The sequence below is a fragment of the Nerophis lumbriciformis genome, linkage group LG02 (assembly GCF_033978685.3).
Source record: "Nerophis lumbriciformis linkage group LG02, RoL_Nlum_v2.1, whole genome shotgun sequence".
Classification (NCBI taxonomy): domain Eukaryota; kingdom Metazoa; phylum Chordata; class Actinopteri; order Syngnathiformes; family Syngnathidae; genus Nerophis; species Nerophis lumbriciformis.
The window spans coordinates 38,223,046-38,250,527 of record NC_084549.2 but is presented as its reverse complement, the minus strand read 5'-3'; the positions used below and the strand labels follow the sequence as shown (position 1 = coordinate 38,250,527).

Here is a 27,482-nt window from a genome sequence, read left to right as displayed (position 1 = left end):
ACATTACGGACATCGAGGGCAAATATATAATTCTTAATATTTCTGGTGTCGGGACAAACTTTTGTATTGCCAACATTTATGGTCCAAATGTTTTTCACACTTTCTTCTCTTCACTCTCCACTAACTTAAACTCCTCCTTGATTTTTGAAGGGGATCTCAACTTAGTATTTAATCCAAATATAGACAGGTCCAGAGTGACTGGGAGTCACCGTGAGTCTCAGTCAGTGGGAATACTTAAATAATATATGAACGATTATGGTCTTTGCAATGCCTGGCGTTCTTATCACACCACTCTTGGGGATTACACTTATTTTTCCCCAGTTCACCACTCGTTCTTTCACATTGACTACTTTTTAACAAGTAGCTCAATTTTATCTGACATCTGGGGATAGGTTGATTGGCAACACAAAAATTGGCCCTAGTGTGTGAATGTGAGTGTGAATGTTGTCTGTCTATCTGTGTTGGCCCTGTGATGAGGTGGCGACTTGTCCAGGGTGCACCCCGCCTTCCGCCCGATTGTAGCTGAGATAGGCTCCAGCGCCCCCCGCAACCCCGAAGGGAATAAGCGGTAAAAAATGGATGGATCTCAAACATTCACATCCACCCTGTCATCATCAGTGACCATGCACCTGTCTCACTCTCCCTCACTAACAAAACTATCACTGCACTTATAAAATAATGGAGACTTAATACATCATTACTAAACGAGCCAGACTTCCTAAACTATTTTGAGAAAGAATGGACAGATTTTTTAGATTTTAATGACCAACCAGAAACCACGGCATGCGTTCTCTGGTTGACCGCGAAAGTAGTTATGCGAGGAAAAATGATTCCTTAGTCATCATACAAGAAAAAAAAGGAACGTTTATTAGAGCAGGAACTTGAAAATGAAATCAAAATATTAGAAATAACTTATGCTAACTCACAAAATGAACACATTCTGAACAAATTGAGAAAACTCAAATTAGACTTAAGAGGAATAATTGATAAGAAAACTAAATTCCTACTGCAGAGGTTACGCTTAGAGAAGTTTGAACATGACAATAAACCCCCCACAAATACAGTACATACATACATACTCAAAGTTCGTACATCCACATGCACATTCACTGTACAAACATACATATACACATATTGTACATATACATACATACACTCGTGCATATAATCACGTTTCATCAAACATATATTAATGTTGTTCCTCTAGGGGAAACTGGGTAAAACAGGGCACACTGACAAAGCTTGACCTAGTGTTACTATAACAATCTACAAGGTTAATACAGTTCGCTTCTCTTTCTTCCCCTCCATTTATCTGCTTTCTTTTGTATTTCAAGTTATCATTACATATATGTATTGTTGCATTTGAAACAATTGTATTGTTGATAATAGAGGTAATGATTGGTATTATTCATTATCAATAGTGCTATTTCTATTGGTATTTGTATTGCTCCATTTGTAGTGTAATAACGCTCTTTGTCATTTCTGTGTTATTAATATTTATTTCACTAACTGCTTCTTTGCTATCACTTTTACTATCCTATTTTTACATATCCTATTTGCTGATGCTGTTCTGTTGTTGTTAATAATAATAATATAGATCTGTTTAATAAAGTCAAATACAAATAAGGCTACAAGAGAAGTATCTTATACTTTTCTTCTGTAAAGTAAATGTGTACAGCTGATATGGGCATTTACATCAACTATATGATTTGACTGAGTAGCTGGACAGGACAAAATAAAAGAAAAATGACTCCATCCATTTTGTCCTTTTCGGTGTCGCCGGGGGCTGGAACCTATCCCAGCTGCATTCTGGCGGAAGGCAGTGTACACCCTGGACAAGTCGCCACCTCATCGCAGGGCCAACACAGATAGACAGACAACATTCACACACTCGGGTCAATTTAGTGTTGTCAATCAACCTATCCCCAGGTGCATGTCTTTGGAGGTGGGAGGAAGCCGGAGTGCCTGGAGGGAACCCACGCAGTCACAGGGAGAACATGCAAACTCTGCACAGAAAGACCCCGAGGCCGGGAATAGAACCCACATTTGCCTGCAATTTTACTATATAAATACAATTTAAAAAATAATGATAATTAAAAATATATTATATTAAAAAAGTAACAATAGAATGATAACAATAAAAATAATAATGATAACTAAGAATATATATATATATATATATATATATATATATATATATATATTCTGAAGTATTTAAATTATATTATAGTAAAAATAAAAATGTATAATAAATAAATTAATAATAACAATTAAATATAAACATATATATATTTGAAGTATTTAGATTACTATTTTTCATGGTGAGTGAGTTTTAGAATTTTAAAAAGCAGAGGACAGGCAACAAATGCTATTTTTCCAATGTTCAAGGTTGTTCAAATTAATCTTTTATATTGTATTCATCCAATATACAATTAGGTCAATGTGCAGCACACTTTGCTTAATATAATAAGTATTTCACAGTTAATTGTATCGTGCATTTATTAATTGCATTTCCCGAGGACGCAAATGACTAATTTATTGTGACCTAAAATGATGTGTGTTATTGGATGTGAGGTCATTTCTGGGCTTCAGATCTATACAAAACATGTGAGAGTGTTGTGTACTAAAAAACAAGTATTTATAGTGCAATGTATGAACATTTTCTTCATAATAACAGCTATGCGGACTGTTTCAGGTCGAACACTGCCAAGGATCAACACAGGCCGCAAACTTCCTCCTACAAAGTCTCTAACTATGGACCTCAAACAATCAAAGTAAGACAAATCCTGCATTTGGAGCACTAAACCATTAATTCCTCTCCGTTCAATCACTCTTTCTTCCAGGATTCCTCTTCCACACGATACCTTTCACGGTAAGTAGTGGGAGTATTTGTAAACACAGCAGTTTAAAAAGAGGAGACATTAGCTTTTCAAGTGTTTTCTTTCTACCTGCAGGACAAACAGATTATGTTGAAAGTGAGGTAACAGAACAAGACATGGTTATTAAAATGCTGATCTTAGATCATACTTGCCAACCCTCCCGAATTTTCCGGGAGACTCCCGAAATTCAACACCTCTCCCGAAAACCTCCCTGGGCAAATATTCTCCCGAAAATCTCCCGATTTTCAGCCGGAGGGGGCGTGGCCTCCAGCTCCATGCGGATCTGAGTGAGGACAGCCTTTTTTCATGAAGGGATGACAACAGGGTGACAAGAACTAAATCATCCAGACTAGAGATACATTTTATTATTATGTTTATCTTACCTACAAATAAATATATTTATTAATTTAAAAAAATAAATAAATAAATAAATGTTTACTATATTTTGCTAAAAACATCAAAATTAATTGTATTTATTTGTATTTTGACTCCTTATTACATCCAGGCATTAGAATTATACATTAAAATAAACATATTTGAAATAATTAATTTTAAATTATCATAATAATTCATTTAAAATGACCATATTTAATTATTGAAATAACTGCTTGTTTATCAACAACTTTAGCATTTTATTCATTACATTTTGAAGCTCTCAGAAGCCAAGTTATGTTATATTCCTTAATATTTATTTATGCAAGTTTGAAGTATCAATTATCTAATCACAGTTTTGTTTGCATATTTTCAGGATATATATATATATATATATATATATATAAATATGTATATATATATATATATATATATATATATATATATATATGTATATATATATATATATATATATATATATATATATATATATATATATATATATATATATATATATATATATACAGTATATATATATATGAATGGGTAAATGTGGAAGTAGTGTCAACCTTGAAGGTAGAAAAGCGCTATACAAGTACAACCCATTTATCATTTATTATATATATATATATATATATATATATATATATATATATATATATATATATATATATATATATATGAAATACTTGACTTGGTGAATTCTAGCTGTCAATATACTCCTCCCCTCTTAACCACGCCCTCAACCACGCCCTGCCCCACCCCCGACCATGCCCCCACCCCCCACCTCCCAAAATCGGAGGTCTCAAGGTTGGCAAGTATGTCTTGGATTGATGTTACCGATTGATTGTTGGGTTTAAGCTTTTCTTTCCTTCACTCCAGGACACAGACATTCATGCCAAGCCGTGGTTTGCTGGGGAATGTGACCGCAAGACTGCTGACCAACTGTTGTTACACGCAAATAAAGTGAGACTCTTGCCAACTTCTATTACATAGTCATCCACATTTTTTTTTGACCCTGTGCTGGGTTGTGTTCCAGGACGGGGCCTTCATGGTGAGGATGAGTTCTGGACAAAATGCACACCATCCATACACGTTGGTGGTGTTTTATAAGAACCGAGTGTACAACATTCCGATTCGCTTCATACGCATGAGTCAAAAGTATGCACTGGGCAAGGAGAAGAAAGGAGAAGAGGTACAATTTTTATGTATTTATTGTGATAATGCAGTGTTAGTCACGTGTGAGCATGGACTCTGAAACACACTAGACACTAAGGACCTGATCTACTAAAAGTTTGCATGTACTAAAACACCTGCAAGCTTGATAGCACACGCAAAGCTGATCTACTAAACTGGTGCACAGAGGATTAGATAGCGTGTCTGTTTTTATGAATATGCAGAATATATGCTGATTAACAGGAGGCCCACAATACAGGGAACGAACAAACGTCATTAAAAAAAATATTAAATGACATCAAACCACATTCATTGTATCAGTTTTAATCAGCCCCTTAAAGTACCAGTAGAACGGAAAAACAAGTTGACTTTATACGCTTAATTATGATTCATTGATTCCGTTAAGTCACATCCAATTGTATTTCCAATCCACAAAATAGGGCTGGGCGATTATAGGATCGTGATCGTTGATCGTGATTAATTTGAGTTCGATCACAGAGATCAGCTGTTAGCATATTTCCTCAATCAAATATGGCAGAAATGTCTCTTAAAAGTTACCGCAGTAGTAAACAGTAGGGAAGCAATAAATTGGTATAATCCTGCATGGAACAATCCGCCTTTATTGACCGTGGTCCTGTGTGTTCGTGTACGTTTGCGTGTGTTTTTTGTGAAAGTGTTTGTGTCCGTGTGTGTGCGCGTGACCTCCCGTTCCACCGTTGCGAATGTTAGGCTCTTCACGACGTAATGAATGTTCAATCAGCGTTGTCTCTTCCCCTTACACAGCGGGAAGTGCAGCCCAGAATAACAAAATAAAGAAATATGACTAACAGTAGCATAGAAGTTGAAACACAACATTTAAAAGGAGCAGCTACTTTAGTGACACACTTTACTTTCACAATCTGGTGCAGCTCACCAGTGATCCTGCACTGAATGCGGACTTGCAGGTACTTACAGACAGAACATGTATTTGACTGTATGGGTCCTGACTGGGAGAATCAATCTATCTTAATCAGAAAAGGCATTTTATATATATATATATATATATATATATATTATTTTTTTTTTTTTTATCAGACTTTTGGTTTATGTGTCTGCAAGGATTAAACTCCTCTGATATAAAATGTACTAAAAACACTTTTAGTTCAAATCATTTTTGAGTTTGTGGTTAAAAAAAAAATGTTGTTCCTGAAAAATCATTAAAATAGATTTATGTTTTGGGATACATTATTTTACAGTTCCTCAAATTCAAACTGCACTTTCATGTATTTTCATTTAATATAAGATACAGAATTTGAGTTTTAAAAACTCCACAATCTGGGTCACCGCTTGTTGTTTGCCAAAGCACTTGTGAAAAGCACTGATGTATAAACGTCATTAAAGAATAAAAATAATAATCTGCCATTTGAAAGTGTTGTTAAGTAATTGTTAACTTGAAATAAAAGTCTTTATTTTATTCAGTAAACCAATTGTACTTTGTTTACTGCAGAATGTTTGTGATGACAAGCAGAAAAAACCCAAATAAACTTTGAGAGGAAAACAAGTTGTTCTCTTTAAACTAGGGATGTCCGATAATGGCTTTTTTCCGATATCCGATATTCCGATATTGTCCAACTCTTTAATTACCGATACCGATATCAACCGATAACGATATATATATAGTTGTGGAATTAACACATTATTATGCCTAATTTGGACAACTAGGTATGGTGAAGATAAGGTCCTTTTCAAAAAAGTTAATAAAATAAAATAAGATTAAAAAAATTAAAAAAACATTCTTGAATAAAAAAGAAAGTAAAACAATATAAACAGTATACAATATAACAGTTACATAGAAACTAGTAATTAATGAAAATGAGTAAAATTAACTGTTAAAAGTTAGTACTATTAGTGGACCAGCAGCACGGACAATCATGTGTGCTTACGGACTGTATCCCTGCAGACTGTATTGATATATATTGATATATAATGTAGGAACCAGAATATTAATAACAGAAAGAAACAACCCTTTTGTGTGAATGAGTGTGAATGAGTGTAAATGGGGGAGGGATGTTTTTTGGGTTGGTGCACTAATTGTAAGTGTATCTTGTGTTTTTTATGTTGATTTAATTAAAAAACAACAACAACAACAACAACAAAAAAACATACAGATAATTAAAAAAAACGATACCGATAATTTCTGATATTACATTTTAAAGCATTTATCGGCCGATAATATCGGACATCTCTACTTTAAACAAACACACACAACAGAAGACAGTGTCTGCAGGCAGCAACTTTTCCTTGTTAACCCTTCGCGTGCATCATGATTAATTCTTCATCTAAACGGGAAGATTTGAACATCCTATCAGTCGTCATCGCAGTGACAGCAGATATTGTACAGTAAGCGATTGTTTTATTATGTTCGTAGTTTGTATTTCTTGTTTAGCACTTAGCAATACTGCTACATGATGCTTAGTGTTTCACTAAAGCTAGATCTGTTTAGCAGAGCTAAACTTGTAGCTCACCCTCCTTATATTCAGGATCAACAATATAAGGTTCTGGACCATCATTTTTCCCAAAGTAATCGTTGTTGGCTCTCACAAAGTCTGCATGATTTGCTTTGTTGTTGGTAATGAAGGGATCTGTAGTTCCCACTTCTACTTCACGGATCACGTGACTGGCTTGCTCATTATCGCTCGGATATCGCCATGAGATTGATACTATTTTGATCATATCTATTTACTCGCAAACTTTGTAAGTATTTTGGTTTCATACTTCAGATATATATAATAATACGGTAGCTTCAATATAAAGCAGACCTGGGCATTCTGCGACCCGCGGGCCACATCCGGCCCTTTGTGCGTCCCTGTCCGGCCCGCGTGAGGCCAATCATAAATTACAAAATACATTTAAAAAAGTATCTATGTCGAGTGTGCAATACAACGGTGCTGCTTTTGTTTTGAAAAGCGTTATTTGTATTACTTCCGTGTGGACGTATGCGCGTGCGTGATTGTGAGTGAACGTGAACAGCGGCAATCACAAATTACGTAATAAAGTTTAAAAAACATCTATGTCGTGCGCGCAAAACAACTGTGCTGCTTTTATTTTGAAAAGTGTTATTTATGGACGTATGTCCGTGTGTAACCTGTGAGTGAAGGTGCACAGCGACAAGTGATGCACGGTTTACCCCCGAGACGCTAAAAAGAGAAAAGTTGATGACGAAGGGCGTGTTTTCAACAAGACATGGACTGCCAAGTATTTCTTTACAGAAATTAAAGGTAAAGCCGTGTGTTTAATTTGTGGTACACAGGTTGCTGTGTTTAAAGAATATAATTTGAATCACCACTACATGACGAAGCACGAGGAAAAATACCGGAATCTGTCTGATGAAGAGCGCGCAAGGGAGGCTGATGCGTTGATGGTAAAACTGCAAACCCAACAAGGACTTTTTGCCAAATTTCACACCCCCAGATATGCAGCCATCAGGACAAGTTTCGTAATTTCTCACAAAATTGCCAGAAAAAGTAAGGCGTTTTCTGACTGAGAGTTTATTAAGGAGTGCTTATTGGACTCTGTTGCGCTGATATGTCCGGAAATTTGGAGCTTCAGCTGAAGAACAGAATGGCCGATTTTGACTGTTTTTCGCTGGCTTTGGATGAGAGCTGCGATGTACGTAGCACCGCCCAGCTGCTCATCTTCTTACGTGGGATAACTGCAGACTTTCAAATCACGGAAGAGCTGGGAGCCATGCAGTCAATTAAAAGGGACAACCACAGGTAATGACTTGTTCACATAGGTAAATGCGTGTTTGGACATGTTAGGACTGAAATGGGACAAGCTGGCAGGTGTGACTACAGATGATTGTCCAAATCTGACGGGAAAAAATGTTGGACTTTTAAAGAGGATGCAGGATAAATTAACCCTGTGCAGAAATGGACATTTTTGCATTGTATTATACATCAGGAAGTGTAGTGTAAGACAGTGTTAAAAATAAAACCATCAAAAGCAATCTGCTTTTGTATAAAGTTAAGTTAGGTTAAATGAAAGTATTATTATTATTAATTATTCATTATTATTATTATTATTATTTATCTTACGGTATATCAAAAATAATATTGAGCAAAATTTAATTGAAATATTGTCGATGTGGCCCTCCAGCAGTGCTCGGTTGCTCATGCGGCCCCCGGTAAAAATTAATTGCCCACCCCTGATATAAAGGGAACTTGTTTTTCCATTCTACTGGTACTTTAAGTTATCTGGCATTTATAAAATTGAAAAAGGATGTTGCTGAATAGACGATGTGTCTAATTTTTTTTATTTTTGACCATCCAAATATGTTAAAAAGTACACATAGGACGGGGGTTTCTGTCCATCGTGTGTCTTTATCCTCTCTCACAGCACCGATTCTGTTCATAACTTTTATGGACAGAATTTCTAGGCGCAGTCAAGGCGTTGAGGCCAGGGTATCTGGTTTGGTGGCTGCAGGATTAGGTCTCTGCTTTTTGCAGATGATGTGGTCCTGATGGCTTCATCTGGCCAGGATCTTCAGCTCTCACTGGATCGGTTCTCAGCCGAGTGTGAAGCGACTGGGATGAGAATCAGCACCTCCAAGTCCGAGTCCATGGTTCTCGCCCGGAAAAGGGTGGAGGGCCATCTCCGGGTTGGGGAAGAGACCCTGCCCCAAGTGGAGGAGTTCAAGTACCTCGGAGTCTTGTTCACGAGTGAGGGAAGAGTGGATCGTGAGGTCTACAGGCGGATCGGTGCGGTGTCTTCAGTAATGCGGACGCTGTATCGATCCGTTGTGGTGAAGGAGCTGAGCCGGAAGGCAAAGCTCTCAATTTACCGGTCGATCTACGTTCCCATCCTCACCTATGGTCATGAGCTTTGGGTTATGACCGAAAGGACAAGATCACGCGTACAAGCAGCCGAAATTAGTTTCCTCCGCCGGGTGGCGGATCTGTCCCATAGAGATAGGGTGAGAAGCTCTATCATCTGGGGGGAGCTCAAAGTAAAGCCGCTGCTCCTCCACATCGAGAGGAGCCAGATGAGGTGGTTCGGGCATCTGGTCAAGATGCCACCCAAACGCCTCCCTCGGGAGGTGTTTAGGGCACGTCTGACCGGTAGGAGGCCACGGGGAAGACCCAGGACACGTTGGGTAGACTATGTCTCCCGGCTGGCCTGGGAACACCTCGGGATCCCCCGGGAGGAGCTGGACGAAGTGGCTGGGGAGAGGAACGTCTGGGCTTCCCTGCTTAGGCTGCTGCCCCCGCGACCCGACTTCGGATAAGCGGAAGAAGATGGATGGATGGATGGATGGACAGCCGCGTGTGAAACTGTGTCTGTTTGCACGTCCGTTTCAAACGTGCTAAATAAAACGCAAAATAGTGCTCACAAAACGGTGATGAGTGCTGATCGCCAGAGAATTGCTCAGACACAAGCATGAATACAAAAGACATCACAAAGTCCGCAATCTCAATACAAAACAAACTATCTTTGCACAATATTTACCGACAAAGATCTGACCAAGTGATGAAGCTGACACGTGTGGATTTCTACCGTTGTTGCTGCTTGTCTGGAACAGTGTAGTGTGTCCATCGCTTAAGGGGTCCAACAGAAAACAATGACTCTGCAGTGGCTCGGGGCAGACCATTACCTCCCTGCTTGGCACTCAGCATCAAGGGTTGGAATTGGGGGTTAAATCACCAAAATGATTCCCAAGTGCGGCCACCACTGCTGCCCACTGCTCCCCTCACCTGATTGGTCAAATGCAGAGAATAATTTCACCACACCTGGCATGTTTGTGACAATCATTGGTACTTAAACTTTAACATTCATATTCTGTTATCCAGTTGCTGTTTAAAAGTCAAATTTTCGCAATTTATTTCGATTTTTTTTCCAGTACCAGTAGTCTTTTTATACTCACCCCACTGCTGCTTCATTGTGGCACATATGCCTCACTGTTGCCCCTTGCGGTGTGGCGGGAGTACTGCATACACAAGAAGCCCTAGTTTGAATGGTTTCATCAATACTATTTGGGTGATGTTTGGCAGGCAAAATAAAAAGCCTTGGCGGGCCGGATGTGCCGTCGGATCCAAGTTGAATAGCCCTTACAAAAAAAAGTCGCTGTAACTCGGTTGCCTGGCCAGTGTCCATGTGGTTAGAGTGTCCGCCCTGAGATCGGTAGGTCGTGAGTTTGAACCCCAGCCGAGTCATACCAAAGACTATAAAAGTGGGACCCATTACCTCCCTGCTTGGCACTCAGCATCAAAGGTTGGATTTGGGGGTTAAATCACCAAAGTGATTCCCGAGCGTGGCCACTATTGCTGCTCACTGCTCCTCCCACCTCCCAGGAGGTGGAGCAAGGGGATGGGTCAAATGCAGAGGGTAATTTCACCACGCCTAGTGGTATTTGAACTTTTTAATATGCAGAAAACAGCATATAAATGGAGCACTGTTAGCAGTTGTTGGAGGTTTACCTGCATTCTTAGCCGCCGCGCATTAGCAGTTGTTTTTTTTATTTATTTTTTACTATTTAGAACACATTAGAAAGGGAAAGATGTGTTTTCTTGTCTCACATAAGGAGAGTGGATGATGTGCACCAGTCCAGAAAGTTACCCTGAAGTGTTTATAATGCATTTGCCCAACATTGACACAACACAGCGCAATAGGTACACAGGACTGAACACACATTAGGGCAGAAGTCTCTTGACATTTCATACTTTTTGGAGAGATGCAGTCGAGGTGCTTATGGGGTTGACACCAAACCCTGCAGACCGAGCTCAGCGTCACAACAGCATTTGTGAACCCCTTATCTCTGACATCCTGCATGTCTTTGCCTGTGCGGTCTTGTTCTGTGTGACGTAACTGATGATTCCCTTTTTAGTATTTCCGCAGTGTTTCTCACATCATCCAGACCCACAGGACCAACCTCCTGATATTGATTGACAGCAAAAGTAACAGCAAGGATGCTGCCAGGCTCTGTTTTCCTATGAGGCCTTAGCGAACACTTCTGGCTCCACTTGAATGTTCCATCAGCAGCCACATGGACATAGTACTACTTTACAGCAACTTTTAAATATGTATTGTACTTAAAATAAAACAAATATCCTCTGTAAGTCCACATCTTTAATCATGTTATCAGGAACACACAATTTCATTATTCTGTCATCTACAAATAATGCTCAAACAGATCGGTTGCATAACAATAACAAATAGGAAGGCACTTTGTGTACAGTACAGTACCACTAGTAGGACTATGTACAATCAAAAATATGTTGTCTAAATTGGAGGAGCAAGAATATTTACAGCGAGTTACAGACAGGGATGGTCCTTGAATGACACACACACACACACACACACACACACACACACACACACACACACACACACACACACACACACACACACAACATTCCTGCAGTCAATACAGACAGCCTTTGGCTGCTTTCGGAAATGTTATGCCACAGGGGGCCACCAATCGAGATTGTCGTGCACATGGGATTAATGCGTCGAGGTAAAGGAAATAGAAAGTCCTTCTTTCATAGTGCAAGTAAAAATAAACAAAACTAGATGATCATTTTCAAGTCAAATTATAGTAAACTCTTTGAAAACCACCGCCACCTCCAATCTATGCCAGATTTCATAAAAAATATTTTATCATTCACGGTTATGACAAACCATCGCTATGTAAAAGATGTTTTAGGAATATCCACTGTTAAATAAATGCATGAAAATATATCAGTCACAGATAATACGAGACTCGCATATTATTTGGAGTATATACAAGAAAAATTCCATTGGCCCAAAAATAAATTCAAATAAATGCATAGAACGTATCTACAAGAGGCATAAATAATTGTTGAATAAATCAGCTTATTGTCATTTTTGTTTAGCTTTTTTTTTTTTTTTTACAACACATGGTTTTGGTATATGTGGGTTCTAGCATCTTATTTCAAAAACATAAATATTTTAGATACCACAATGTATTGCCTACCCGTACATTAACTCAGATTTGTGTGGTTATTTATAAACATGGACAGTGTTTTCTAAAAAGGTGACAGTGTATTAAAATAAGCGTTTGCATAGACAAGAACAAAGGGTACAAAGAACCAAATGAAACATCACATTCTTGTGACTTCACAAACTCATCAACAAAGACTTTAACTGGAGCTACTCAAAAAAGGTAAATGTTACCCTGAGAAAGTCCAGGATCTGAGACTTAAGACTTGAGAAGCTGATTGTCATCGTTTTTGTGATTGCAAAGTCATCTTTTGTTTTCCAGTGTGCGCCACATTCAAACGTTTTCACAGTTTGGCCTTTTCCAGTCCATCAAGTGTCGCTGGCGGTGGACCATCCACACCTCTTGCTTGTCAAACACTCTGCCGCAAAACCAGCAACTGAATTTTTTTACGACATCCCTGCTGGGAGAAACTGGATCCAACACCTCGTACTTCTTCCTACTGAGTCGCCGCAGTCTCAGTTTTAGGATGAACCTTTCCCGGATTAGGTTCTCCCCATGCCAGGGTGGTTGGGTATGAGTGTTCGTACAATTATTTGTGTCAGAGAGAGCGGTCAGAGTGGCACGAGACAGGATGACTTTTTGCACGTCTCCTTTGTACCGGTTGACCACCTGCATGATCCTGGCCACCTCCGGGATGTCTGCGTCTGGGTGATTGAGCACCACCACAGGCTGGTCTCTCACTGGACACCGTATCAGCTGTGAGGGGCTTATGGCGACCAATTTCAGATTCCTTTCCAGGCTTTTTGGTACAGGCTGCCGGTAGGGTACAAAGGCTGGCCATGGTTCCAGTTGGATGGCTTTCTCCGCTCCATTGCTGAGAAGGTTTGTGCAAGAGTCTGGAGGCACTTCTCTACTATGGCCACTCTGTTCTATAGATTCTGCTCCAGAGTTCAGCATACCTAAAATTTGAGAACAGCCATTGAGAAACACAGAAAATAAATGTTAAATCAAGGAAATTTAATTATGTGATGCTAGTAAAAAAAAACAAGGACTTTTAAGCTCTGCATCTGCTCAATTTGCCTTCTCTATTCAAGCTAAAAAGAGTGAAAAAACCTCACCCTGCACCTGAAAAACCTGACAAATGTAACAGTGGTGCTCTTGCAAAAGATTGGTTACTAAGCAACTAGGTATGGGCAATATGGTCTAAAATCTATAGACCACAATATATATGGCAGCCTCTTACAATAACAATAAATATAAGATTTGGCAAATAAATTATAAAACTGGTTACAAAGGCTCCTAATTTAGCAGCTGAAGTATGTGGTAACATATTGCAACATTTCCAGTAGTATTCTTTAATTCTAAGTATAATTGATCCACTTTTTAATTCACTGTTAATATTTGGTAACTTTCTGTTGTAAATGATTCCATCTACACTTCTGTTTGAATGTATTGAGCACATTTTCTTCTGTCTGGATACTTTACATTAGTTTTGGGCAATGTTTGCACTTAAACTTTTCAGGATCATTAAATGATTACAGTTTTGATCAAAACTGTAATCCGACAATATTAATTTAATATCAAAATGATTTCCGGATTCCCTTTTATTACATACAAATAGTCAGAGGTGGGTAGTAACGCGCTACATTTACTCCGTTACATCTACTTGAGTAACTTTTGGGATAAATTGTACTTCTAAGAGTAGTTTTAATGCAACATACTTTTACTTTTACTTAAGTATATTTATAGAGAAGGAACGCTACTTTTACTCCGCTACTTTTATCTACATTCAGCTCGCTACTCGCTACTAATTTTTATCGATCTGTTAATGCACGCTTTGTTTGTTTTGGTCTGTCAGACAGACCTTCAAAGTGCCTGCCTTACTGGTGACGTTTCACTCCGTTCCACCAATCAGATGCAGTCACTGGTGACGTTGGACCAATCAAACAGAGCCAGGCGGTCACATGACCTGACTTAAACAAGTTGAAAAACTTATGGGGGTGTTACCATTTAGTGGTCAATTGTACGGAATATGTACTGTACTGTGCAATCTACTAATAAAAGTTCCAATCAATCAATCAAAAGTGTGAAGGAAAAAAGATACTTTTTCATTCCAACCATACATCCCGTCAAAAGCCTAAAAACTGACCGCACATGAGGACGTTCCTGTCTTCACAATAAAAGTGCCGCTCCATGGCGCCTGCGCTTTCAAAATAAGAGTCTCCGAAAGCCAGCGCAAACAAGCTAGCAAGCTACGGAGTTTGACGCCAATATATTTCTTGTAAAGTGTATAAAAACGAATATGGAAGCTGGACAACTAAGATGCCAAAAACTCACCACTTTCATGTGGTAGTAGACAGAAAGGAGGAACTTTTCTTCTCCTCCATTTGAAAACGTGGACGTTATCATCACGACTGCCTGATTACAATCAACGCAAGTCATCAGAATCAGGTAATACACCAACTTATATTCTAGTCTTCATGAAAGAAAGGAATCTATATGTTAAACATGCATGTATATTCATTAAAACACCTTTAACATGTAAACAAAAACAGCAAAATAAATACATATAAATTATATACTGTATATATCAATGTATATGTATATATATATATATATATATATATATATATATATATATATATATATATATATATATATATATATGATATGAGTGTGTATGTTACTCATCAGTTACTCAGTACTTGAGTAGTTTTTTCACAACATACTTTTTACTTTTACTCAAGTAAATATTTGGGTGACTACTCCTTACTTTTACTTGAGTAATAAATCTTTTAAGTAACAGTACTCTTACTTGAGTACAATTTCTGGCTACTCTACCCACCTCTGCAAATAGTATAATAAAGCCAAAAGTGTAAAGTAACGAAAAAAAGCAAACACTACTTTTGGCTCTTATTTCCTGAGTTTGAAAATAAAAACGCATAATATTAATCAAATAACTCCAGTATCGATAATATACTGATACTATACTTGGTATTTTTAATGTTATTTGTATCAATCAGCACACCCATGTTTACATTCAAGAGGTCTAGTTTAGCTGCTAGCTTTGCTTTTTTGTGTTATATACAGTGTGTAGTGTAGCATTTTTCGCTATTCCTTGTCTTTTAGTCCTACAGTGATAACGATACTTGTAAGAAACAGTTTATTTTCTGCCACATAGGCAAGGATCAGTCCTTTAGCAGCTGCACTGTGGAGGAACATTAGCTGCAAGCAAGGACACTATATTGCTTTGAGGACACAGTCGTTTGATCACCGCTGTCAAATTTGCAGGACACACAATGCATCATCAACATGCATTATGTCGATATGACGATAGTATTAAAAGCTCTATAGTCTATATTGTGCAACCCTATAAGCAACCAGTGTTACAAAAAATAATTCACTTTGATTCCGATTGTTGGGGTGACGATTTAATTCAGAATTGAGCCGCAATTTTCGCAATATATTATTTGGTATAAAAATGTATAATATCTATTCATCCATTTTTTAGCGCTTTTCACTCTAGAATTGGCGGGGGCTGGAGCCTACCCAGCTGCACTCGGGCGGAAAACAGGGTCCACTCCTGGACAAGTCGCCACCTCATTGAAGGGCCAACACAGATTGACAGACAATATTTACACTCACATTCACACACTAGTGCCAATTTACTGTTGACAATCAGCCTATGGAAGAAAGCCGGAGTACCCATGCAACCCTTTTAAATCAGGGAAAGAAATACAAAAGTTCCTCTTGTCTGCTGACATGCATGCGCACTTTTGTGTATCTTTTCATTTTTTTTTTAATAAACCTTTATTTATAAACTGCAACAATTACAAACAGCTGAGAAACAATAATCAAAATAAGTATGGTGCCAGTATGCTGTTTTTTTTCCAATAAAATACTGGAAAGGATAGAAATATAGTTTGTCTCTTTTATCCGATTATTAATCGAAGTAATAATCGACAGATTAATCGATTGTCAAATTAGTTGTTAGTTGCAGCCCTAATCTCATACACTATATAGTAAGGCTGAACGATTTAATTGTTTCCAGATTAAAATTGCAATTTCAGAGGCTACCGTCGGTAAATCTCAGCCCAAATTTAATTGGTAATAGTGAAAAATAAAGACATTTAAAAATATATACAGTATGCAGTGTTTCCCCCAGAAAATGTGTTAGTTAAGGTGGTGACTCTCCAGGGGGAGGGGACCGGAGAAGGGGGTGGGTGAGTGTCGGTGTAACTCAGCCTGTCGCCATCACGTCTCCACCTCGTCGCTGCCACCACAGCCTGGGGGGCAATAGACTACAGACTGCGGTGAAGTAGGCCGGCTTCGTCGCGTGAAGAAGCCTACAACTTTTGGTTGTGTTTTCCGCTCCATTTGCTGAATGGCGTTATACGATATATATCTCGATATTTTTTCCGTAAAGTAAAAACAAAACAGTCCTAGTTACCTGAGATACTAAGTACGTTATTATTATGACTTTGTAATTTATTCCATCCATCCATCCATCCATCCATCTTCTTCCGCTTATCCGAGGTCGGGTCGCGGGGGCAGCAGCCTAAGCAGGGAAGCCCAGACTTCCCTCTCCCCAGCCACTTCGTCCAGCTCCTCCCGGTGGATCCCGAGGCGTTCCCAGGCCAGCCGGGAGACATAGTCTTCCCAACGTGTCCTGGGTCTTCCCCGTGGCCTCCTACCGGTCGGACGTGCCCGAAACACCTCCCGAGGGAGGCGTTCGGGTGGCATCCTGACCAGATGCCCGAACCACCTCATCTGGCTCCTCTCGATATGGAGGAGCAGCGGCTTTACTTTGAGCTCCCCCCGGATGGCAGAGCTTCTCACCCTATCTCTAAGGGAGAGCCCCGCCACCCGGCGGAGGAAACTCATTTCGGCCGCTTGTACCCGTGATCTTGTCCTTTCGGTCATGACCCAAAGCTCATGACCATAGGTGAGGATGGGAACGTAGATCGACCGGTAAATCGAGAGCTTTGCCTTCTGGCTCAGCTCCTTCTTCACCACAACGGATCGATACAGCGTCCGCATTACTGAAGATGCCGCACCGATCCGCCTGTCGATCTCACGATCCACTCTTCCCTCACTCGTGAACAAGACTCCGAGGTACTTGAACTCCTCCACTTGGGGCAAGATCTCCTCCCCAACCCGGAGATGGCACTCCACCCTTTTCCGGGCGAGAACCATGGACTCGGATTTGGAGGTGCTGATTCTCATCCCAGTCGCTTCACACTCGGCTGCGAACCGATCCAGTGAGAGCTGAAGATCTTGGCCAGATGAAGCCATCAGGACCACATCATCTGCAAAAAGCAGAGACCTAATCCTGCAGCCACCAAACCAGATACCCTCAACGCCCTGACTGCGCCTAGAAATTCTGTCCATAAAGGTTATGAACAGAATCGGTGACAAAGGGCAGCCCTGGCGGAGTCCAACCCTCACTGGAAACGTGTCCGACTTACTGCCGGCAATGCGGACCAAGCTCTGACACCGATTATACAGGGAGCGAACCGCCACAATAAGACAGTCCGTTACCCCATACTCTCTGAGCACTCCCCACAGGACTTCCCGGGGTACACGGTCGAATGCCTTCTCCAAGTCCACAAAGCACATGTAGACTGGTTGGGCAAACTCCCATGCACCCTCAAGGACCCTGCCGAGAGTATAGAGCTGGTCCACAGTTCCACGACCAGGACGAAAACCACACTGTTCCTCCTGAATCCGAGGTTCGACTATCCGGCGTAGCCTCCTCTCCAGTACACCTGAATAGACCTTACCGGGAAGGCTGAGGAGTGTGATCCCACGATAGTTGGAACACACCCTCCGGTTCCCCTTCTTAAAGAGAGGAACCACCACCCCGGTCTGCCAATCCAGAGGTACCGCCCCCGATGTCCACGCGATGTTGCAGAGTCTTGTCAACCAAGACAGCCCCACAACATCCAGAGCCTTAAGGAACTCCGGGCGGATCTCATCCACCCCCGGGGCCTTGCCACCGAGGAGCTTTTTAACTACCTCGGCAACCTCAGCCCCAGAAATAGGAGAGCCCACCACAGATTCCCCAGGCCCTGCTTCCTCATAGGAAGACGTGCTGGTAGGATTGAGGAGGTCTTCGAAGTATTCTCTCCACCGATCCACAACATCCGCAGTCGAGGTCAACAGAGCACCATCCCCACCATACACGGTGTTGACACTGCACTGCTTCCCCTTCCTGAGGCGGCGGATGGTGGTCCAGAATTGCTTCGAAGCCGTCCGGAAGTCTTTTTCCATGGCCTCACCGAACTCCTCCCATGTCCGAGTTTTTGCCTCCGCGACCGCTGAAGCCGCACACCGCTTGGCCTGTCGGTACCTGTCTGCTGCGTCAGGAGTCCCATGAGCCAAAAGAACCCGATAGGACTCCTTCTTCAGCTTGACGGCATCCCTCACCGCCGGTGTCCACCAACGGGTTCTAGGATTACCGCCACGACAGGCACCAACTACCCTGCGGCCACAGCTCCAATCGGCCGCCCCGACAACAGAGGTACGGAACATCGTCCACTCGGACTCAATGTCCAGCGCCTCCCTCGTGACATGTTCAAAGTTCTTCCGGAGGTGGGAATTGAAACTCTCTCTGACAGGAGACTCTGCTAGACGTTCCCAGCAAACCCTCACAATGCGTTTGGGCCTGCCAGGTCTGTCCGGCATCCTCCCCCACCATCGCAGCCAACTCACCACCAGGTGGTGATCGGTAGAAAGCTCCGCCCCTCTCTTCACCCGAGTGTCCAAAACATGAGGCCGCAAATCCGATGACACAACTACAAAGTCGATCATGGAACTGCGGCCTAGGGTGTCCTGGTGCCAAGTGCACATATGGACACCCTTATGTTTGAACATGGTGTTTGTTATTGACAATCCGTGACGAGCACAAAAGTCCAATAACAAAACACCACTCGGGTTCAGATCCGGGCGGCCATTCTTCCCAATTGTAATTTATTAAGTCAAAATAATGACAAAATAAGCAATCATAAGCAAGCTGCTCCACATTTTAGAAAAGTGAAACCTTACATCACGTTCAACCTTTTCCTAGCAGGCATACTTACTTTGTTAGCATTCAAAATTGAAACATTACCTAGAGGCAGTTTGGCTGAGTCTGAGCGCTGCTTGAGCCGGTGTTTAGTGTTTAGCGTCCAGTGTTCTGAAAATTACTTTTAAAAAGTAATTAACTATAGTTACTTTACCAAAAAAGTAATTGAATTACTAATGGAATTACTCTTTAATAAATACATTAATTAATAACTACTTAATAATTACTTCTTCTTTTTTTAATTTAATAACATGCATATGCATTTGAGAGATGTTTAATATGACAGCACAGTGTGCGGAATCTGTGCTTTTATAAGGCGGGGCCTGTTGCCTAGTGCTGTCATCGAGGGTTTCAACGGAGCTTTGTTTTTTTAGTTTTAGCAGTTAGCAGCGCACTTTGTCGGCTTTGACGCCAGCTATTTTTAATCTTTTCACCGGTTTGTGATACCTCTGCTCAATAAAGAAATTGAATGTGCTTCAATTGCTGTCATATATTCTTGTCAACAAACGTGGTATATTTTAGATGGCAAGTTGTCACTTCAATCATTGATTTGTTGTTCAATATTCCCATTGTGTACATGTGCGTATGTTGTTGTCGGATGTGTCACAGTGTGATGTTGCCTCTTCCTATTTGATATCAAGTTCATTTTAGTGCGGTGCTGCTCGTTGCTTTCATTAGTGACAAGATAGTTCCTGCATTGAACTTGCTGGCCTTACGACGCTGTTTTGTTGTTGATATAAAACCACATCAAAAGTAGCGTGCCACGTTACATCACGCTATCAGCGTTGTGACGGACCTACACATACTTAGATTACTCGTTTCTAGTAAAAGTAACAGTGTTATTACGAACACTTTTAGCCTCCAACTGGACATGAAATCACAAGCAACAAAGGTATTAAAATATGGCAGTTATTTTGCATGAATCAATACCGATAATACCGGCAGAATTTAGTCGGTGCCCCTAAAAGAACCGAATTCGGTACGCATCCTTAGTTACCTACAGTTACCTCAAGAGACGAATTTAAGGGCCTGTCCCCACAGTATGGTCTTTATTGTTTTGCTGCTGGGTTTAAAAAAATAAATATATCTGCACGGTGTGATTATTTTGTTTTAATTAGTGTGCCAATTGTTTTAAAAAAGCTTTTCACATTGTCATTATGAGGGTATTGTCTGTAGAATTTTGAGGACAAAAATGTATATATTCTATTTTGGAATAAGGCTGTTGCATAACAAAATGTGTAAAAAGTGAAGCATTGAGAATACTTAATAATAAAGGACACAAAGCACTCATTCTTCTGGTGGCACGGGCCTGACATTGTGGTAGAATTTAAAATAATCGCAATTAAATAGTTTTCCAACGTTGTTTAAAATAGTGCACTGAAGCTTCATTTAACAAATATTAGGAATTTAATGAAAATTGCAATGTCTGCCAAACATATTGAAATTCTATCTTTCTCTAAAATCATTCAGCCCTACACTAACGCTTGGACACTTTTGTTTTAGTCTTTTAGCCAGGCAGTTGTTATACTATAGATTGTAGATAATGTATTTTATGAACAAACCAGTGTCACATCAGCACTTTGTATTCAATAAGCAGATACGATATTTAATTATTAGGGCTCACGTATAATTTGTACAATTGACTGAGTGTATGCTGTCATTTAGTTATTAGATGTTAGCTGTTCTATCACTTGCTCTCGTTCATGTGTACTGAGCGTGAGTATGAGTGTTTCAGGTTGTGACTATGAAGTGTCTTAGAATGACTAAATATACATTAGTTAAATGCAAAATCTGGTTTACCCATTAATTCTGTATGAATGATGAGAAGCGCCTTTTTATATATCTATAGGAACTATAATTTGCAAGCTTACCCTGTGGTGTAATAGCAGGTTGGGAACGAGGGGGAGACTGGCTGCAGCTGCTGTGGGTGGCTTCATTATCAGCTGACAGACAACAGTCTGGAGCACCACTGGAGGAAGGGAGCTGCAAGCGTTCAGGATAGTCCTCAACTGAAGTCTCTGGTAAATCTGACTGCTCACTCTTGTCAAGATCTGTTTCCAACAAGTGTCGCAATTTCTTTGCATCATCCGGCGAGAACGAAACGTCATGCACAACAGTCTTAGCAGCACAACTTGAAGGCAGTCCATGTGCTAATATAATGGCTTCAGTGGGGTCATGCTGATGAGTCCCCTGTGTCGTGTCCTGTACTGATGCGTCAGGATTTAGTTTGGCGTACTGGTCATTCATCGGACAATTAATAATGTCTGATGGGCTTTGTGACACCCACTGCCTGTCTTTTACAGGATTCTTCTTCAACACAATCTTTAAGGCTACTCCAGAAGTTCCTTTAACTACTTTTTTAGATCTGGACTTTATTTTCCGTCTTTGCTTCCTTCTTGTATTTTTTGGATTGTCTTTACACATGGATTTCTTCTCTTGGCTCTCATTAATGACGATTGGCTCATCAGATATACCAATCCCTTCTAAATGGGGTTGTTTATCCTGATTGCCCCCGTTATCCAAGTCAGTCTTTTCCTGATTCTCTCGGTTTTCCAGAATCTGGATGAACTCAGGTGAGTCATTGTGGGTCGAAATGAATGTGTCTTCAGTTAGTTTAGTTTCAGTCTGTAGGGAACGTGGATCATCATTCAGAATAACTTGACCTCCAATCTGACAAACATCAGCAGCAGCACTTTCGGGGAAAGTACATTCTTTTTCCGTTTCCTCCATCATTTTCAGCCTTTTAGCATAGGTAGCGCCATTCTGAGCCACAGTTATCTTGTTCTGGACCGTGAGGACAGTGAGATCGGCCGAATCTGACATGATGCCATTCTCTGATTTGGAATGGATGCTAATGTCTTGAGGGACATTAGACAGAACCGATTTGAGAGCTTCAGTCCATTTCTGGTCACCCTTTTCTCCAGCAACAGATTTCATTAAAAATTGCTGGGTCTCCTCTAGTGTAGTTTGAGGGTCAGACAAATGGCAATATTTATCCAGGAAGTCTCTCCCGGGCATAGAAAGGCAGTCCTGTGTTAACCAGCACATTTCCCTTACTGTGCTTCTTGTTAACCTAGGCTTCATTTGTTGTTCGTTTGATTTTTTTGCCATGGAATGGACCTTCTTTCTTTGGGTACCATTCTGGCGGTGGTTGGCATTAATGTGCTTAGCAAGCATCCACTTCTGAGATGATTCATAGCTGCAGTGTGGACAACATAAAGTTTTATTAGCTGTTATGGACCCTAACTGATTATTATCCTTCTTGTGCAGATCAGCCTCATTTAGTCCTTGATGGCCAAAATGTCTTAAGCACATATGTTCTAAAAATCCAGTCACATCACTAGTAGAGAATCTCGGACACTTTTCACATGAATATTTGCCATTTTGGCAATGACATGTAGTGAAGTGTGCACTCATTTCAGACCACGTACGCTTCACGTTGTCATTACAAATACAGCAGCTAGAAAAAGTGTCCGTGTGGCTTAACAGATGAACCTGAAGGTAGGAGAACTTGTGTGTATTAAAAGGGCACATTTGACAAGAAAAAACAGGTGAGCTCCCTCTGTGGTTTTCCTCATAGTGCCTCACTAAGTCTTTGGGAACATATTCCAGGTTGTTCTTGCATTGTGTGCACGTAAACCTGAGTGCATTGATATTATTGTTTGTCCAGCATTCACTCTGTGGTCCACCTTGGGTGGGCTTTTTTGACGAAGGCTCTGTGCTATGCACACATTTTTCTGGTGTCTTCTTTGGTCCATTTTGAACTTCACGTTGCATAGTTGGGAGCTGAACTGCACGCTTCCTACGGTGGCACCGTTTGCGCCAAACCCTATTCCTTTTGCGTGCACACTTCTTTTTATTTGAAGCAGGGCTTGGCGCGCAAATATCCACCAAATCCATCGGTTTTGAGGTTTCTGCAAGTGAATACACAAAATTAACAATTTAAAGAAATACTGTATAATATTTCAATTATATACATAAAACACATTAATGACCTTTAGTTATTTGAGATTTCTAATTTCTAAAAGATTTGTGGTTGTCAAAATCATTTGTTGGTAATAGTAGTAATCGACAAAGACAGGAATAACTTTCTCAGTTTGCAAAGCAGACCTTGCTGTTCATGTAAGGACATCAGTTATGCGGGAGCATTCAAAACAGAAGCAGCTTTTCTCTAAAGGAGAAATATCATCACGTTATAATCTCGCTAGATCTTGTGACACGAGACCTTGTCACAACACCCTAATGAGCAGCATAGCTACAGTGTAGATAAATATTTTTGACTTAAAGGGGAACTGCACTTATTTTGGAATGTTGCCTATCTTTTACAATCATTATGAGAGACAAGAACACACATATTTTAGGATTCTTTGAATAAAAAAATGCTTGCAAGATGTAGCGAATTTGAGTCCCCAAGGTTGCCTTCAGAGCCCTTTGAAACAACTTCAAAACCATCCATCAACGTTTTATATACATTATGCAAGTATACATATAATGTAGTAACAGACATGTTATAATAATATGTAATTTGTACAATATTTACCATATTTTGGTCATTTTAAGCTTTACTGTAACCTATTTCACTGCACATAGCAACACACTTTCTACTTCTACATTAACAATTAACAAATGTATGTTTCTACTTCCGGCAACAAACTAATCATGGCAGACTTTGTAATAGACGACGAAGATGACAATTTTTGGACAAATGACATGACGGTGTAAATGTGGAGCTTGGAGCTTACCCAAACTCAACTGGACCATCTTGACCAAACGGACAACTGTTCATCATGTTGTGCATTACAAACTCCAAAGCCATTCAGTTGCTGAAACAGAAGCTAGTTTAAGGCTAATGCCATAGCATGCCGTCACAAGGCGATGTGTTACTACACTAGAAAAACAGTCCCTCTGTGTTCACTTTTACAATAACAATGTCGCTACAGCCTGATTATTATACAGGTTATGGAAGATAAATTAAGTATTGTTGGCGGTTTATGGATGCATTTTACAGTGATTTAGCGGCAGAATGGATTGCTCCCATTAGCAGCATTGCTAGCCACTTAGAACGAGCCGATTATTATTTAGAATGCCCATCCATCCATCCATCCATACATTTTCTAACCCTTATCCCTTTCGGGGTCGCGGGGGGTGCTGGAGCCTATCTCAGCTACAATCGGGCGGAAGGCGGGGTACACCCTGGACAAGTCGCCATCTCATCACAGGGCCAACACAGACAGACAGACAAAATACACACTCGCGTTCACACACTAGGGCCAATTTAGTGTTGCCAATGCAAAAAAAAAAGAATGTGTGTTCTTGTCTCTCATAAAGATTGTGCACAATAGGCAAATTTTTTTTTTTAAAGTGCAGTTCCCACTTAAGTAGTCATCTTTTTGGTCTTGTTAGTAAGCACATGTAACATATATGTCCAAATATATTTCTGGGGGTCCAAACTTATCCATGGCAGGCCACCACCATCACTGCATGGGCCGTGTGGCTCAGATGGTAGAGCGGCCTTTCAGAAACTTGAGGGTATCAGGCATGAATCCAGCTTCCGCCATCCTCGTCTATTGTGTCCTTGGGCACTGGTGTATTAATGTTTGGTGGTGGTCAGAAAGGCCGTAGGCGCAAATTGGCAGCCACGTTTCCGTCACGTCTACCCCAGGACCACCGTTGCTACAAAGTAGCTTACGACTCCCATTTGTGAAAGTGGAGTGGATACATGATGGGTTCTTAGTGCTCACTGTATAGTGCTTTAAGTGTCTAAAAAAAATCACTACATATATCTAATCCAATATCATTATTACCACAAGTAAATTCATTTATAGGAAAACTGTTCTGTGTTCGCCTTGAGATCGGTAGGTCGTGAGTTCAAACCCTGGCCGAGTCATACCAAAGACTATAAAAATGGGACCCATTACCTCCCTGCTTGGCACTCAGCATCAAGAGTTGGAATTGGGGGTTAAATCACCAAAATGATTCCCGAGCGCGGCCAGCGATGCTGCTCACTGCTCCCCTCACCTCCCAGGGGGTGAAACAAGGGGATGGGTCAAATGCAGAGGATAATTTCACCACACCTAGTGTTTGTGTGACAATAAGTGGTACTTTAACTTTTAATATGGTGCACTATGAACAAACAATAACCAAATGTATGGGAATGTTCGACTCCTAGCATTCACACAACAGTTGAGCAAAGTAAACAATAACGTGTTTTGGGCTGACAACTGGATGCTTAGACACCATACGCTTTCATATTTAATTTTCTGTATTCCCACAACAAGAGAGGGGGTGGCTACACTTTCAGGACCCCCCTATTCCTCCACCATGCCCACCTGTTGCTGGCTCCAGTTCCACTTGCTCAAACTATTTCCCAGATGTAAAACTACAGAACTCCTCTCAACGACCAGGTGTTATGACACTGCAGTTACGCATTTGAATTTGAATATTGCTTGTCCGCTACTGTGGCTGCAGGCGACAGCCGGAACACCACGGAGCACTAAATATATGTCAGAGATTACAAATGCAAGCAAAAGAAGTTGCTAAAGTAGACATATCATAGCAGCCTCACGGGAGAGTGGGGCGGCCATTGTAGTTGAACTTAACCACAACAAAGTGTAAGCGGCAGACGCTAAGGGAATTGGCAAGTGACGACAAAACACCCTCCAGTAACGACTTACGGTTTTCATTTCGTTTGAATGCAAAAAAATGCGCCTTTGCTATCGAGCTAACGGTGAAAATGGCAGTAAGAAGAAGCGCTTTGATGATTTAAAATAACGTGACGCACCAATTGCTAACAAACTTGAGGAATATGAAGCGTAACGACAAAGTTACGATGAATCCACATTTTAACTCGGCGTCTTTGTAATGCTTTACACAAAGCTACCGCAATATGCAAATAATAGTCAAAGCTTTCGTTGTTGATGTAGTTGTCTCGGTTTTTACCTTTTCTTTTGTGGAGAGCTTGACAGCTCAGCGAGTGGCCGCCATGATGCTTCCATCCGGGGATTACAGTCTCAGTCTGAGCCCCTTTAGCCTTTAGCCTCATGCCACCAAGTGGATAGAGAAGCTAATTAAAACGGAAATGGACACATTTAATTGTTAAATACAATAACCAGAAGCCGATCCCAAATCCAACTTTAATAAACATACATACATATATTGTTGACAGTTATCTTATTTTATCTATTTTATTTTTTATTTTGACAGGTTTTTACTGCAACAAGGGAGATGGGTTGCATTAAAGAAAACTTGGTTTGAAAAAAAGAACACTCAAGCAGTGACTTACTTACCATTGGGGTGAGTTTTTCCTTGCCCTTATGTGGGCTCTGTACCGAGGATGTCATTGTGGCTTGTGCAGCCCTTTGAGACACTTGTGATTTAGGGCTATATAAATAAACATTGATTGATTGATTAGGCAAACACAGGCAGTTGCCTGGGCCCCCGAGATTTTCAGGGGCCCCAGAATGTCTCATGGAAAACGATTAATAAAGTTCTGTTCAGTTCAGTTCATTTTATTTCGGACATGTTGTCTTTTTTTCGGACCGCTTGTCCCTCTCGGGTTCCCGGGGGTGGCTGGAGCCTATCCCAGCTGTACTGGGCGGAAGGTGGGGTACACCCTGGACACCTCATCGCAATTCTTTGTTTTTTGTCTCAATTTGTGCGCTTCTAGATACATACACCCATTATATTAAAATAAGTGCTGTTTAATTATGTATTTAAAAAAAAATTCTTCTTAATTTGGATTATCCATCCATTCATTTTCTAGCGCTTGTCCCTTTCGGGGTGGCGGGGGTACTGGAGCCTATTCCAGCAGCACTCGGGCGAAAGACAGGGAACCCCCTGGACAAGTCGCCACCTCATCGCAGGGCCAACACAGATATACAGAAAACATTCACACTCACATTCACACACTAGGGTTGAATCATGATTAAAAACAGATTAATACACTCTTGCATAACTTAAACTAACTTTAAAAAGACCCCAAAATTTGGACACAAATGCCACCTATCTTGCTGATTGTATTGTACCATATGTCCCGGCAAGAAATCTGCAT

General features: G+C 40.5%; 2 protein-coding genes across 8 annotated transcripts in view; one reads left to right on the top strand and one right to left on the bottom strand.

Moving 5' to 3' along the window:
- Window positions 1–11,521, top strand: part of blnk (B cell linker) — a 61,197-nt gene extending 49,676 nt beyond the window's left edge. For all 6 annotated transcript variants that reach the window (XM_061962459.1, XM_061962451.1, XM_061962475.1 and 3 more), the window contains 6 exons: window positions 2,696–2,774; window positions 2,844–2,872; window positions 2,955–2,980; window positions 4,134–4,217; window positions 4,291–4,446; window positions 11,290–11,521. In XM_061962459.1, the coding sequence (XP_061818443.1) occupies window positions 2,696–2,774; window positions 2,844–2,872; window positions 2,955–2,980; window positions 4,134–4,217; window positions 4,291–4,446; window positions 11,290–11,406 (491 nt within the window). In that variant the 3' untranslated portion in view covers window positions 11,407–11,521. The remainder of the gene's footprint in view (window positions 1–2,695; window positions 2,775–2,843; window positions 2,873–2,954; window positions 2,981–4,133; window positions 4,218–4,290; window positions 4,447–11,289) is intronic.
- On the bottom strand, window positions 11,483–26,495 carry znf518a (zinc finger protein 518A). 2 transcript variants are annotated; one of them, XM_061962429.1, is made up of 4 exons: window positions 26,372–26,495; window positions 21,304–23,346; window positions 14,704–14,784; window positions 11,483–13,325 (listed from the first exon to the last, which is right to left on the bottom strand). In XM_061962429.1, the coding sequence occupies exons 1-4, from the start codon at window positions 26,472–26,474 to the stop codon at window positions 12,700–12,702; spliced, it is 2,853 nt and encodes a 950-aa protein (XP_061818413.1). In that variant the 5' UTR covers window positions 26,475–26,495; the 3' UTR covers window positions 11,483–12,699. The 2 variants fall into 2 exon arrangements, with proteins under 2 accessions (XP_061818413.1, XP_061818422.1); XM_061962438.1 differs by lacking the exon at window positions 14,704–14,784 and having other exon boundaries at window positions 11,485–13,325.
- Window positions 26,496–27,482: the final 987 nt, after the last annotated feature.

Bases quoted from the DNA above. Each gene is read 5' to 3' on its own strand.
- znf518a (XM_061962429.1), bottom strand. From the start codon at position 26,474: ATGAGGCTAAAGGCTAAAGGGGCTCAGACTGAGACTGTAATCCCCGGA. The intron at 14,785-21,303 runs GTAAGCTTGCAA...GATTGTAATCAG, and splicing joins ACCTGCTATTACACCACAGG to GCAGTCGTGATGATAACGTC. The intron at 13,326-14,703 runs GTGAGTTTTTGG...CTCAAATTTTAG, and splicing joins TCTACTACCACATGAAAGTG to GTATGCTGAACTCTGGAGCA.